Source organism: Phytophthora cinnamomi, assembly GCF_018691715.1.
Source record: "Phytophthora cinnamomi strain GKB4 chromosome Unknown Contig19, whole genome shotgun sequence".
In the NCBI taxonomy this organism is placed as follows: domain Eukaryota; phylum Oomycota; class Peronosporomycetes; order Peronosporales; family Peronosporaceae; genus Phytophthora; species Phytophthora cinnamomi.
The window spans coordinates 850,028-864,372 of NW_027150952.1; the positions used below are offsets into that span (position 1 = coordinate 850,028).

General features: G+C 52.2%; 3 protein-coding genes across 3 annotated transcripts; 2 read left to right on the top strand and 1 right to left on the bottom strand.

Moving 5' to 3' along the window:
- Positions 1-4,788: 4,788 nt before the first annotated feature.
- Positions 4,789-6,771, bottom strand: IUM83_13077 (uncharacterized protein; the record flags this gene model as incomplete). Its single annotated transcript, XM_067937735.1, has 3 exons — positions 4,789-5,398; positions 5,481-5,553; positions 6,198-6,771. The coding sequence occupies 3 exons, from the start codon at positions 6,769-6,771 to the stop codon at positions 4,789-4,791; spliced, it is 1,257 nt and encodes a 418-aa protein (XP_067795687.1).
- Positions 6,772-7,596: 825 nt separating this feature from the next.
- IUM83_13078 (putative secreted RxLR effector protein) lies at positions 7,597-8,625 on the top strand (the record flags this gene model as incomplete). The annotated part of the gene is made up of 1 exon (XM_067937736.1): positions 7,597-8,625. One exon carries the CDS (start codon positions 7,597-7,599, stop codon positions 8,623-8,625), a length of 1,029 nt encoding a protein of 342 aa, XP_067795693.1.
- A 2,043-nt stretch (positions 8,626-10,668) lies between these two features.
- IUM83_13079 (uncharacterized protein) lies at positions 10,669-13,974 on the top strand (the record flags this gene model as incomplete). Its single annotated transcript, XM_067937737.1, has 2 exons — positions 10,669-11,869; positions 13,247-13,974. 2 exons carry the CDS (start codon positions 10,669-10,671, stop codon positions 13,972-13,974), a joined length of 1,929 nt encoding a protein of 642 aa, XP_067795692.1.
- Between the last annotated feature and the right edge of the window lie 371 nt (positions 13,975-14,345).

A 14,345-nucleotide genomic window follows, 5' to 3' on the forward strand; every position in this document is an offset into this window, starting at 1 on the left:
GAACGATCGTGACCTGCGACTCAGGATCATGTACGAGTATCATGATGCCCCGACTGCGGGACATCTCGGACGTGAGAAGACTTACGTCCTTCTCACGCGCGACTTCTACTGGCACCACCAGTACAAGTGGGTGCGCAAGTACGTCCGTGCTTGCGAGGTATGCCAACGCGTAAAGCCTGCGCCATTCGCGCAGGCTCCGTTACAATCACTACCGACTCCGTCGGAGTGTTGGAAGTCCATGTCTTTGGACTTCATCTTTGGTCTTCCCCCGGACAGCGGAGGGAATACCAGTGTTGTGGTCTTCGTCGACCGCTTCAGCAAGATGGTACATCTTGCTGCGGTGCCGGCAGAGGTGACCACGAAACAGACGGCCCGTCTGTTCGTTGACATGGTGTTCAAACACCATGGCATGCCGACCGACATTGTGTCGGACAGAGACCCACGCTTCACAGCGCACCTGTGGCAAGAAGTGTTTACACTTCTTTGGAGCCAGCTTTCAATGTCGACTGCGGATCATCCGCAGACGGACGGTCAAACCGAGCGCGTGAATCGCGTGCTCGTCGATATGTTGAAGAGCTACGCTCACTCGTTCCGATACTGGAGCGAGTGCTTATCGATGGCAGAGTTTGTCATCAATAACTCAGTGCATGCCTCGACCGGGCATACACCGTTCCACGTGAATGCCATGCGGCAACCACGCCTACCGAGTTTACACTTCTTTGGAGCCAGCTTTCAATGTCGACTGCGGATCATCCGCAGACGGACGGTCAAACCGAGCGCGTGAATCGCGTGCTCGTCGATATGTTGAAGAGCTACGCTCACTCGTTCCGATACTGGAGCGAGTGCTTATCGATGGCAGAGTTTGTCATCAATAACTCAGTGCATGCCTCGACCGGGCATACACCGTTCCACGTGAATGCCATGCGGCAACCACGCCTACCGAGTTTACACTTCTTTGGAGCCAGCTTTCAATGTCGACTGCGGATCATCCGCAGACGGACGGTCAAACCGAGCGCGTGAATCGCGTGCTCGTCGATATGTTGAAGAGCTACGCTCACTCGTTCCGATACTGGAGCGAGTGCTTATCGATGGCAGAGTTTGTCATCAATAACTCAGTGCATGCCTCGACCGGGCATACACCGTTCCACGTGAATGCCATGCGGCAACCACGCCTACCGAGTTTACACTTCTTTGGAGCCAGCTTTCAATGTCGACTGCGGATCATCCGCAGACGGACGGTCAAACCGAGCGCGTGAATCGCGTGCTCGTCGACATTTTGAAGAACTACGCTCACTCGTTCCAATAATGGAGCGAGTGCTTATCGATGGCAGAGTTTGACATCAACGACTCAGTGCATGCCTCGACCGGACATACACCGTTCTAAGTGAATGCCATGCGGCATCCACGTCTACCGAGTTTACTCGGAGTGATGGCTCCCACTTTGAGTGGGGAAGGATCTACGACTGCAATACAACAGCCGCAGAAAACCGCTGACACTTACACAGTGTCAGCTGCAACCATGGACAAACCACATGAGTCTGCGCAGGGCGCAGACTCCTCTACCAACAAGGACAACGACCACGGGTCTGCGCAGGGCGCAGACACCGCGAAGAACCAGGTAGAGGCAGGGCCTCTAGCGGAGAGCGAGCTGAATGACTTCAGCTCGGATGCAATAAACTTCATCACCAAAAGACAAGCCGTAATTCGGTTTGTCCAAGATGCAATAGCAGCTTCTGTTGACCAACAGAAGCTGAACGCAGACAATGTGGGCAGAGGCAACACAAATGAATTCAAAGTTAGTTCATTGGTTTTGTTAGCTACGCAAAACCTGCCTAAACATGCAGTTTCGGATTTCGGAGCAAGCAAGCTTGCTCCGCGCGTCATCGGGCCGTTCACTGTGTTGGCACGGCACGGCAACGCATACACGCTAGACATACCGTCTAGCATGCGCCTCCATCCGACCTTTTACGGCGGACGACTGAAGCCATACCTGCAGCACGAGCCATCTAGCTCGGCTGACCCGAAGCCTCGGCAACGAGCAGCCTCTCCTCCAGCGCGCGGACGCGCTGGAGCAACCCCTTCGTCTGGGTCCCCAACTCGACCTGGATATTCGAGGCGGTCTGCGAGACCGCCGCGACTTGGGCCTTCTGGTTCGCCAGCTCCTGCTACAGGGTGGCGAACTCAGCGCCCTGCAGACGCCCCACGGCGGTCACCCGGTCGTGGAGAGGCGCATACTGATCAGCCCGGGGCTGATCATACCTGGGGCGTGTTCCCACCCCCGCCACCGCCGATCCGTGACGCCCGCGGCTCAACCCGTTGGATTGTTGAGCGGATTGTTGACCATAGTATCCCGAAAACGAACCCTCAAGGGGCTCGTTTTCGTATTCGTTGGAGAGGATTTCCTCCCCATCAAGATATATGGGTGCCGCGGAACGTCTTGCTGGAGGACGTTCCGGAAATGGTGAGGGCGTACGAGGAGCAGTACGCGCTGGCGCAGCGGAAGTAATACGAGCGCTGCGATCATCGCTAGCGCCCGAACCCTCACGTGCTAAGAACTTAGCACGGAGCGCTTTGAGACTCTCGGGCACACGGAACGACGTGTACCCGTTCAGGTCGCGGTCGCTCAAGCGGACCGCGCTTGGGAAGCACTTCGTGCACTGAAAGCCCTCGGGCACAGCGCACGGCACATTTGCCTCCTCCGCAGCAACGTGGAGTTGCTCCAGATTTCCACGCTTCGAGTACGTCTCGAAGCGATCACGCGCTTGCTTAATCCGATCACGGTAAGCACTCGGCTTCTTGTTGAAGTTCTCAACAAAAGCATTCAAACTTTGACAAAGTGCCTGCCACTCGGGCACTTTGCTGCGAGAAGAGGTCTTCTTGCTTTGAAACCATCGGAGCTCATGGAAGAGTCCGATGTAATAATCGCGCCTTTGATGCGTTTCTGCACCAAAGTGCAGCTCGGCAGCCACGGCGTCATCTTTGATGGCGCTGCATACGTACAGCGGCACCTCATTCGGAGGTACCGAGTTCCCATACCGGTCCGTGATCTCGGACGCGGGCGGCATCCACGGATCGTGCGCTGCGCCTGCAGCGCGCGGGGAGCCTTGAGCTTTGAAATCACGCGCTGCTGCTGCAGCGCGCGGAGTACTGAGAGCCCCAGCGGAAGCGAGTGGGGTATCGCTCTCAGTTCGCGAACGCTTCGAACTCGAAGCGTCCGATTCGTCCCCTTCACGCGGGCGAATGTTTTTCGCATGAGGGTCGAGCGATTCGCTCGGCACTGAGTCTTTACGCTTAGAGGACGAGTTCTCCTCGTCCTCCATGTCTTCGTCGTCGTCGTCGAAGTCGACGACGTCGCCGTACTTCGCCTTCTGGCGTTCGAAGTAGTCATCGATGGAGAGATGACTCTCCACCGACTTCGGGGTCTTCTTCTCTTGAGGCGCGCTTATCGTTGAATGAGCGCGGATTTCTTCTCCAAACGCGGAGAATTGACGAATTGTCAATTCCAAAGATTGACGTGCGGAGACCCCGCGCGTCTAACCTTAGGGGGGGGATGGTGTAACGGGGTTACACGTACAAGTGGCTACAAGCCACTTGTGAATTTAACAGATAGGATATCTGTTAAAAGTTTTAGATACTTCCTCACCTTGGTGTAAGGCACACCAATGGATACATTGAAGTGGTCCACCACAATGAGTGGTCCACACCTACCCAAAGATCCTATTGGTAGAAAGCAGCATCTTTCTACCAATTAGAGACGTGCATATTAGCGGGACTCTGACAGCCAGCCGCTGTCAACCCTTTCATAGATGATAAACAGTTTTAGCAGATTTAGGAGGAAGTTCAATTTACAAACAATACAGTTCTCGTTTTACCTTAAACTAGCTACTTGGAGTCTTATCTGACTTAAATTATATTTGTGTATTCAAATATAATTAACCTAAGTAATTACGAAGTACTTACGCTTCCTCATACACGTTAGATCCACTACAAAAATGATTCTTGGCATTCCGCCTGTTCTTCTTCTTCAAGAGTGTGAACATGGCTGCTGTCACTGGTGCATACTCCGGGCAGAATCGGTGAACGTAACCAGTCAAACCGAGAAATCTATGAAGCTCCTCCTGCGTCCGCGGTACGGACCAGGCCTTGATTGTCTGCACCTAGTCTGGGTCCATTTGGACTCCATTACGCCCTACGAAACCTCCGAGACACGGGATCTCGTCGGAGCAGAAAACACACTAGGACAGCTTGCCACACAACTTGTTGTCACGCAATATGTACAGCGTTTTACGGAGTGCGTCCAGATGATCCTCGACGTTCCGTGACTTGGTGAAGATGTAAATGTCGTCGTAGAACGACTTCGTGTTCTTCAAGTCTCGAAACAGCTTCGATGTCAATCTGTGCATCGTTGGTGGCGCGTTACAGACGCCCATTGGAAGAACGAGATACTCCCAGAGTCCGTTAGGCTCTTGAAACCCAGTAAACTTGATGTCTTCCTCTCGTATGCGCACTTGGTAGTATGCGGACATCAGGTCCATCGTGGAGAACCAGTACGCTCCGGACATGGCGTCCAAGACGTCCTCCTTCCTGGTCATCAGAATACTTTGTCGTACTGTGTTCGAATTCAAGTACCGGTAATCGGTTACGATGTGCGAACCGACAGGCTTCCGGACGCAACATGTTGGAGCAGCGTGAGGACTGTATGAGCTTCTTCTGCACCATGTCTGCTACCCATCGCACGATCTCGCGTTGCTGTTCCGGTGACTGTTGCCACTGTTGCCACTGTTGCCACTACATGGCTAGATTTGGATCCTTCACGCCGATCCGGTATTCGATTTCACGCTTCTCTGGTAAACCTTCAGGCAGCTCGGAACGGAACACGTTGTCCTTGTACCCCGTTAAAAGGTCAAATGCAGAATTCTCCAGGAAGGTGTCCCAGTCTGTTTCCAGATTGCGCCGTGCTTTCGCACTCCCAACGTTGTCGGGTTCATCGCACCGTTGCAGTGAACGCACGACTTGCTTGATCGTCTCGATCGATAGCACCAACATCAAGTCAGGCTCATCGATCTTCTTGGTCTTGATTCTCAGGAACTTCCGCGGTTTCTTGCGCGTGATATATTTGGTCTGCACACCACTTTCGTCAACAAGACCCATCGTGAACATCATCTCCACGACGGTATCTTTGCCCCTGGTACCGCTGCTTTCGTCAGTTGCTCGTGCGGTACTCTCGCGCTTCGACGTCGCAACGCCACTTTGTCCAGCTGAATCCTTGCCAGCCTGCGCATCCTCTTGTTGCCCGCGGACAACACTTAGGGTCTTCTCTTTCTGCACTGCGTCGCCAGCCGTTTCAACCTTAAGCTTCACATCCGTTTCCAGCGCGGCACCTCGACAGAAATCGGGTCTTTTCACCGACAGGCCTTTCGCCTCTACAGATCTCCGAAGCCGGGAGGCAATCACCGGTCTGCCTTCCTCGATCGGCTTACAGGTCTCCCCAGCTCACTTCCAGTGCAGAGTCTTCGTTCTCCTTCCTTCGATTCGTCGACTCCTCCAGTCGATCTGCGGTTGCATGTCATCAAAGAATGGTATTCCAAGGATACATTCGAGTTCACGTGGGATCTGGTAGACTACAGCACACATCTGTAGGCATCGTCAAGTCCAGAAGCCAGAATCACCATCGACAGATCTTCCAGCCCTGCCTCAACGATTTGATTGTCTCCCAACTTGACACGAATGCTCTTGTCACAGAATTTCGTTGTCTGAAGCTGATGTGCCTCGACCCAACGTTTTGACACGTAGATTGTGGTGACTCCACAATCCAATAACATGCTTCGTGTGGGGAGACGCTTATCGCCAGCGCTGAACGCTCCAGTTACTGAGAACAGCGGTCGTGACTTGTACACCATAGGGTGTTCACTCAGAACGTTAACGCTGATATTCTCAAACGGAAGTTTTCCTACGATTTCCGCCACACCAGGACCCTCATTCACTGACATGGTTGCCCGTTTCGCTGCGTCTCGTGCTCCTTCTTCTAGATGAAGCAGTTGGCTTTGATGTGGCCAGGCTTCTTGCAGTGAAAGCAGGTGCGATTTTCGGTGCGCGTGGAATCAGGCTTGAAGCGCCCTTGGTTACGAAAGGTTTCCTCTTAAATGGCTTGACGCCTTTGGTAACTTGGCCGGCTGAGATCTTCCTCTTGCCTTGACGAGACGGTCGGTCGCGCACGTCTTCGACGAAGTGCATAACTTCGTACTTGACGGCCAGGTCCATGGCTTCACTCAGAGTCTTGGGGTTCTCGAGCTTTACGTAGCTACGGGTACGAGACTTGAGACCGTTCGTGTAGCTCAGGACTTGGTCGAGTACGCTCATGCCTTCAACCCGAAAGATGGGAGTAGTACTCGCCGTTGTAGGTCTCGATATCCGCCGGCTGCTTGAGTCGTTGAAGCTTCTCACGCAAGACGGCCTGGTCGTTCGACGCTTCGAAGTGTTGGAGCACATGCTCACGGACAATCGCCACGTGTACTCCTCGCTTCTCGTCGTCGAAGACCAGTGCAAGAACCACCCGGAAGCCGGCTTCTCCATAGCCGATAGACGCACGCTTGCGTCGTCGATCTGGATGCCGTTGATGCGGCAGGCGTTCTGGATCTGGAACAGCCATTCGCGGACGTCATCGCCCCTATTGCCAGTGAACTTGGGCAGATTGCTCGGCACTCGCGTCCGCTCTGCCATCGCTTGATTCAGCCGGTCGATCTCGGCAAGTAGCTGGGCGTTCGTCGGCATGGGCTCCTTGTGGTCAGGTTGCTGGGACCAACAAGTGATACCAATTGAACGGGATGGAAGCTCGTCTTGGGGGAGGGCGTGCGAAACGAAGAGTGCATCCCCGCAGTTTAGACGGATGGAAGGTTCTAGAAGCCGCCCTTTGTCTGCCGTATGTATTTTAACTTGTTTTCACTATACCTTCTGTAAAGGTAAGCCATTCTTATATCTACCTCCTATTGGCTAAATAGATAAATCATCTGTACACATCTTAGCCTTCGAGAGCAGGCAGGCAAGTGCAAGTCACCATCGCTTTCTTTCGCTTTCTTTCATCCGTCTTGAGATTGTTAAAATTGAGTATCTACGACGTGCTGATGCTTTGCAGGAGAACATGGGACTCGTTCCCTGAGCTGTCCCGAACAATGTCGACCATTTATTTAGTTGCGGTTATCTCTCCCATCAGGGACCACCAGTCCTCACTCCGTCTTTTGACCGATAATACACAAGCACCTCCGGGCATCCGTCCACCTCCAAGACCCCTTCCTTCGGCACCTTCACGCTGTCCTCCGATGTTCTGTTTCTATGCGGTTCTTTTCTCTAACAGGTACGATTTAAAAACTTGACAGTGATTTGATTGCGCAGAAAACGGAGTTCTGGCGATTTTATCACCTTGACCAGTTCCACACGTGTCTGACGCTTCCCGTCTCGAAGCATTGTCAGCGAGTCTCGCACCGCAGTCGACCAACCAAAGCACCCCGTGGGTGAGCGCAGCCTACCTTGTTCTTGCCCATTTTGCAATTCGCTCTACATCACTCGGAGCTGAATCTCCAGCCGAGTCCAGCGCCAGCCATGCGCTTCTTGTCCGTCGCACTTCTGCTCTTGATCGCCACGGTCCTGCTGACAAACGGTGACGCAGTCGCGAGGAAGCTTGAATCAACCTCAGGCGATCTCGTTTCTGGGGCTGAATACCAAGAGCCCGCTGTATTGAGACTCCTCCGAGATGACGACTCTGAAGAGCGAGCCCTCCCCGTCCCCGCTCCCAGTGTTGCCTTGTTCACGAAATGGGTGAAATCGCTGGGGTCCAAGATCACAGACAACGTCCAGGCTCGGTATTGGCTCTGGAGGAAAAGATCCGCGGATGACATTTTCAAGCGACTGAAGCTCGACGGCGGACTGGATACGCTGTTCAGCAACCCAAAGCTCAAGACGTTGAACACGTACATCGCTCTTCTCAATAAGAAGAACCCCGACAAGACGGTGTCGTTGGCTGGGTTAATCTCCAAGTCCTACGGCGATTTGGCTCTGGCGAGGAAGATCGAGTACGCGCTGAATGACCCGAGCCAAAAGAGGATGGCGGCCATGCTGGCGTTTCAGCAGAGGCAGAACTGGAAGGCTGCTGGGAAGACCTCGGACGAGGTCTTCAAAATGCTGCAGCTCGACAAAGCCGGCTATGACCTGTTCCAGACCCCGCAGCTGAATTCGTGGTACAACTACGTGGTAATGGCAAACAAGAACGACGCCAACTCGGTGATGATCGCGACATTGACAGCCCGCTACGGTGACGATGGTCTCGCGGCGATTTTCCTTGCTGGGGCGAAGCCCCGAGTCAGGCGTATGCGGTGGGTTTCCATGAAGCTGGAGACTGCCATGGGCCAGGAGTGGGTGCGAAAGGGATCAACCAGCGACGACTTGTTCAAGCTGCTGAAGCTCGACGAAGATGTGGACAAGGTTCTCACCAATCCGGCCTTGGTTTCCTGGGTCGGCTACTTGGGTCGGTATAACACTAAGAACTCTGAAAAGCAAACGACGATGATTGGGACGTTTACGAAGTTTTACGGTGATGAAACGCTGTGTAAATTAGTGGAAGCTCGGTTTTGAAATGGGCAAAATGAAATGTGATATGGTAACCTAAATCCCGTACTCTCTTGTACTCTAGACCAGCTGCTCGCCTCTTGACCACATGCAACTGTTGGTTGACGGGCCGCCCCGTAAACCTCACCTAGAAACCGTCCCGTGAGTTGTCCCGTAATACGTATCGTAAATTACCACGAAAGTATGAGTACACAGTAATAAATTAACATTACGGAACCGGTAATGTAATAACGCAATACCCCGTTTTGAAAAGAGGCAGCTTGAGGTTAAACCTGTCTAACTCCACCAAAACAGTAGTAGTTTTACTATACAGTAGTAAACACTTTTGCTCGCGCCAAGTATCCCCGGCTTCAGTAACACTTTCAGGCAAATTGTGGATGAACAATAATATATACGCGTGTTGTAATTATTTATATATTGGAAAATGCGTCAAACTTGAGGTCAAGGGGCCCAATTCACACATATTCCATTACAAACAACACAGTATGCAGTGGCTCACTATCGAACCTTTACGTTAGACGAGCTGTGTCTCCATACTACACTAGCAATAAACGCATGCATTAGTACAATATATGGATAAACCATGATCTAACCTTTGTTTTTGTCTGTGTAACAAAATGCAGGCGACCTATGCGCCCTTTCGGGGACGTGTAATCCACCTGTGTATTTTCACGACAGAGTATTTGAAAAACATAAGGTACATGTACGTGCGACTGCGATATGAAAGAGACAACCGTACGATGTCCGAGATTCCCAAGCTATTTACTGTACAAGTAAGTGCACCTCTAATTAGACACCAGTATAAACGCATCATTTCAGATAACCAATATGGATATGAACCCTTTTCAAGTCAAACAAAATCCCAAGCAACTAGCAAATTTGATTTCGAATATGAGCCCTGTCGAATTAGAGGTGCATGTCTGTATTGTACACCTGGATTGACGCACACCACCAGGTATAGGTAATCCTCTCATCGACGATAACTTCATACTGTGAGGAAGAACCACATAAATGCACACGGCTTTCAGTAATAAGCAATTACCATTTACTGTACCGAGAGCGAATATTTCCAACGACACAACCAGGGATGGCAAAAACAATGGAAGGATTTATTCCAAACAAAAATATCAAAAATATGGTATTTTCATTTTTATGAAATGCTTACCATTTTTATACATCAAACCCCGCTGAAACGGATCACCTGGATCACCGTATAACACAATAGTTGGCCTCATCGCAATACAGACGTCCACGACCCATCGAAGCTAAAGTAGCACTGTGGCACCGGCCCACCCCCGACTATACCGATCGAGCTGAGTACCCCCGAGGAGTTCAACGCCGCCATCGGCGGGAACAGCTGGCCGAGGTCAGGGCGCAGATTTACTGGGAGCTCACTGAACACAACTCTATCGCCTTGTACAAAGCATAAAATACAAAAAACGCTAGTGTTAGAGAATAACAGGTCTTTCTCAGCGTCTTCCACTACTGCTGTCGAAACCCACCTCAAAATGATAAAAACGGATTGGGTTATAGATGAACGAACTTACACGGCTAAGTACATTTGCTTTGATGAACGAATTTAATAATTACTGGGTCAGTACTGCATTTGTCCGCACTCACTGGGAAACAAAACAGTAGTTTTCTACTGTATTATCTAAATTCCTCCGACAAGCGCGCAGCATCATGGGAACTGCTCACCGGCCAGAAAAGGGAGGCGGTTAGGGTTCAGATTTACTGAGCATATGTATTAATAGAGCTATCGCCTTGTACGGGGGTTTACCACACCACGGATTGTACCCAGAGCCGTTATTTTCAACGACACAACACCTGCTTCCTAAATCCCAGCGCAGAAATGATCAGCAAACGATCTGTTTCTAAATCCCCAGCGATCGCACAGTTAGTCAATGCCACTGGATAGCACTCACTTCTCAATAACCGTTCAAGCCCCACTACCGTGTACATACAACGAAGCCTCATTCTATGCGTGTTCGCAACATTACACTGGCGGTCGCGATCTTTGTTGCCAGCGCTGGCGCTACCTCGACCTTGATGACGTCCTCCCCAATTGTGGCTCGTGGCCTCACTTACCAGGACGCTTCCTCACCTAAACGGCATCTGAGAACACACACGACTATTGACGCTGAAGAGGGTGAAGAGAGAGCGGTCTTTGGTATCAACTTCGTCGATGACATTGTCAGCGGCGTGATGAAGAAAATAGACGACATCAGCGACAACGTGCACGTGACGAATCTGCTCAACGGCATACGGAAGCAAGAAAAACGCCCGGACCAGGCCTTCAAGGTACTAGAGGTGGGCAAGGTGGAAGGCAATCTTCTTGCGAGTAAGGAGTTCCAGTTGTTGGATAGATACGTGAAGATGACCGATCATAAATACCCCGAGGAGACTCTCGCCGGGGCAATTACGGCCAACCTAGGCGGTGATGTCTTCTCACAGAAGATGGCTGAGGCGATGAAGAATCCAAACACCAAGGAACTCGCCACATCACTTGAGGCAGCACAGCTTAGTCGTTGGTCGAGGGAAAATTACTCCCCAGCGAAGTTAATGAAAACGCAGAAGCTGGAAAAGGCTACAGATGGGCTCTTCGATAGTCCTCAGTATGCTACGTGGTTGAACTACCTGAAGGCTTACAACAAAAAGAATCCCAGGAAGGCGATGACTCAGCTGGACGCCTTCACGGAGACCTACGGAGAAAAGGGTATCGTTAAGCTTGTGGGTACATTGGATGACGGTCCCGGAGCCACGAAGTTTAAGGACGAGATGATGACGAGCTTGCTGGATAATCCAAACCACCCAGCCATGGTAACGTTTTTGGGTAAATTAGATGACGGTCCCCAGGCAACGAAGTTTAAGGACGAGGTAGTGACGAAGTGGCTGGCTGATCCAGATCACCCAATCAACATTTTCAAGCGCCTTAAACTTGACGAGGCTGGAGATGATCTCTTCACGAATCCACTGTTGAATATGTGGACCAATTACCTGACGGCGTTCAATAAGCAGTATCCGTTCCAAGAGACAACGATGATCCAGACGTTCACCAAGGTCTTCGGCGAGGAGAAGCTGGCGACAATGATTCAAGCGGCCATGAAAAACCCGGAGATGGAGCAGTTCGCGAAGAACCTGCAGAGCTCTCAGTTCAAGCAATGGATGGTTGAAAAGAAAACCCCAGATGACGTCTACAAGAGAGTACTGAAGCTGGACTCGACCGACAGTCCGAACGCTGACATTTGGCGTGCGTACTATAATGCGTACGACGAGCAATACCCCGGCAAGCTTTTCTCATTCAAACCGTAAAATACCGAAGCACTGCCAAATAGATCCGTACTGCATTGTGTTCAAACCCCGTGTAGCGTAATCTATTCGTGATGAAGATCCTCTGCAAACGTGCACCATATACTAACCAGCTAAGTAAGTGTAGTTTGCATACGCGTTAGGCTCTAATATTGCCTCCATATCAGCTCCGAATTATTTGTCCGATGTCATTACTTAAAGTAGTATCTACCTCATACTTGAGTAAGGTTATCTCTCCCTCCTGGAGGACGATGCGCACAGTCATCAGAGGCATCCGTACCAAGTGCAGCGAACTTGATCTAAAAGCATGTTCAGATGTCTCCCAAAAAGTTCTTGTGGGCTAGAGAGAGCTACAGGTCAAATCCGCCTAAGTAGTCGGCGTTTTGCTGACACGCTGCATGCAGTTTCCTGGCAGCACCACCGGCGGGCACTCCAGGGCTGGAAAAAAATTATTGCAATCATCAATACATTGTGATAGTTAGATGGAAATTACAGGAAAGGATGGGGCGGTCGCTGGGTAGAGGGAGCGGAAAACGCAAACTGCCTCCCCCCGTGTGCGGGCGGTAGAGCCAGATCCGACTCCACTGCTCGACACATGCATATTAATCAGTCTGTAATGGTACTGCTAGCTACCACCCTATTGGCTACTATTGCGCACTATCTACCAATCCGCATACACTCACCCTTCGCCACACGAGCACCTTGCACAGAGGAAGTGTGCTAACGAGAGTATACAAACTCTCAGTGAACGGCAATTCACGTGTCCCTAGCCTAAGGGGACGGATTGATCAGAAGTACGGTAGATCTAAGACTGAGTGTATTTATAGGTTTGTACAGATTTGGCCTGCATACAAATCCGAAGTTCCCTGTAGTTTATCCTATATAAAATGTATCGGTTGGCTCTCACGCGTATTGTGTCACTACTCAGGGGAGTGACCTTTTGTAGCCACCCCTGAGTAGTGCCAGGGTCACTATTCCATGTAACTCCGTTACATCCTCCCCCACTTAGATTCGATCATATCGACCAATCAGAGCGAGGGTACGGTGGCGGCTCACATTTCTCGAAATCCATCGCGTGAGCTCTTGCGCCTCGACTCTCGGGTCCCAGAAAGCAACTGGCGCATCGCCGAGCAAGCCCCACGGTCTCCACGTCGACCGGAAGTATGCCTCCCAAGCCCAGCTCGCGCAGTGCGAAAGCACCTTCGAAAACCCGGGCCAAGAGTGCGGCCCGCATCGGGACTGGTATTCACCCTAGTTCAGCTGCACCAAGTCGTGTACTCCGGTGAGAGCTCACAAGAGGAGGAGACTACCTCCTAAGGCAGCACGCATGCCGCCAACGACAAGAAGCAGGCGGAGGGCGAAGTGCTCAACGCCCCGGCTGACCCGGCCACCCAGGCCGAGGAGCTGTCGAGCGACAAGACGGGCACTGAACCCATGGCAGCTCCGCCGGTCAAGAACCTGGTCCTCGCGGAAGGCCTCGCGCGCGCCCAAGCTTCCAAGGTCGTCGCTGCTGTGGAGGGCGACGCGCCCGGTGGGAAGAAGCGTGCCGCCTCTAAGTCGCCGCCCCGCGACGACTACAGGGGTCTGTTCGATGACCCCGAGTTTGATGTAAGGACTGTCGACGAGCCCCGTGTGGTCTCTAATGACCTCGATGAGCAGCAGGCGCAATACTACAGCGCTGGCCCGGCCGCCCGTGCGGGACAAACAACGGCGCCGGCCACGGCTACTGCAGGCCCTCTTTCTGGCGGGGGTGCTGCGCGTCCAAAGGGCTATTACCCACCCGATGACAGCACAGGTGCTCTACAGCTCCTGGAGAAGCTCACGCCTCTTCGTGGCTTTGTCAGCGGCTACACCTCGAGGGGCGCCCATGAGCGCGCTCTGGTTGAGACACAGCCGCTGTTTGTCAGCGACATTGAAGCCGATTGGTGTGTGCTCTTAGCACCACACAAGATCCCTTTGAAGGAGTTCACCAACGTTCGTAAGAAGGCGGAGGACAACTCCATCCGGTGTGGGGTTATCCCTGAGTCAAACCTTTCGAGGCTATGATCTGGATTGAGGTGGAAGACCTCTTCTGGAGATACGTATCTCGCAAAGGGTATTCCGGCCAGGAGTATAAAAAACTCCATGAGGACCGATTGCTGTTCGCTATACTGTCCCAGCGCGACCTCCACGTTGAGTTCGCCCACCTCGTGTGCAAGCGCAAGTTCTACCCAATGATAGAGGAGCTCAAGCAAAAGGCAAAAGTCAAAGCACGTGAAGAGCGCGGGCGCGGGCGCGGTGCGACTGCGTCTGCTACCGTGCCCCGCACGTCGGCCAAGAAGCCAAGGCCTACTTACGAAGCGTCTGCGGCTTCTCGTCCCAGATCGCAACAACCTTTGGGCAGTCAGCCTAGAGCTGTTCAACAGGCTCCCACGGGT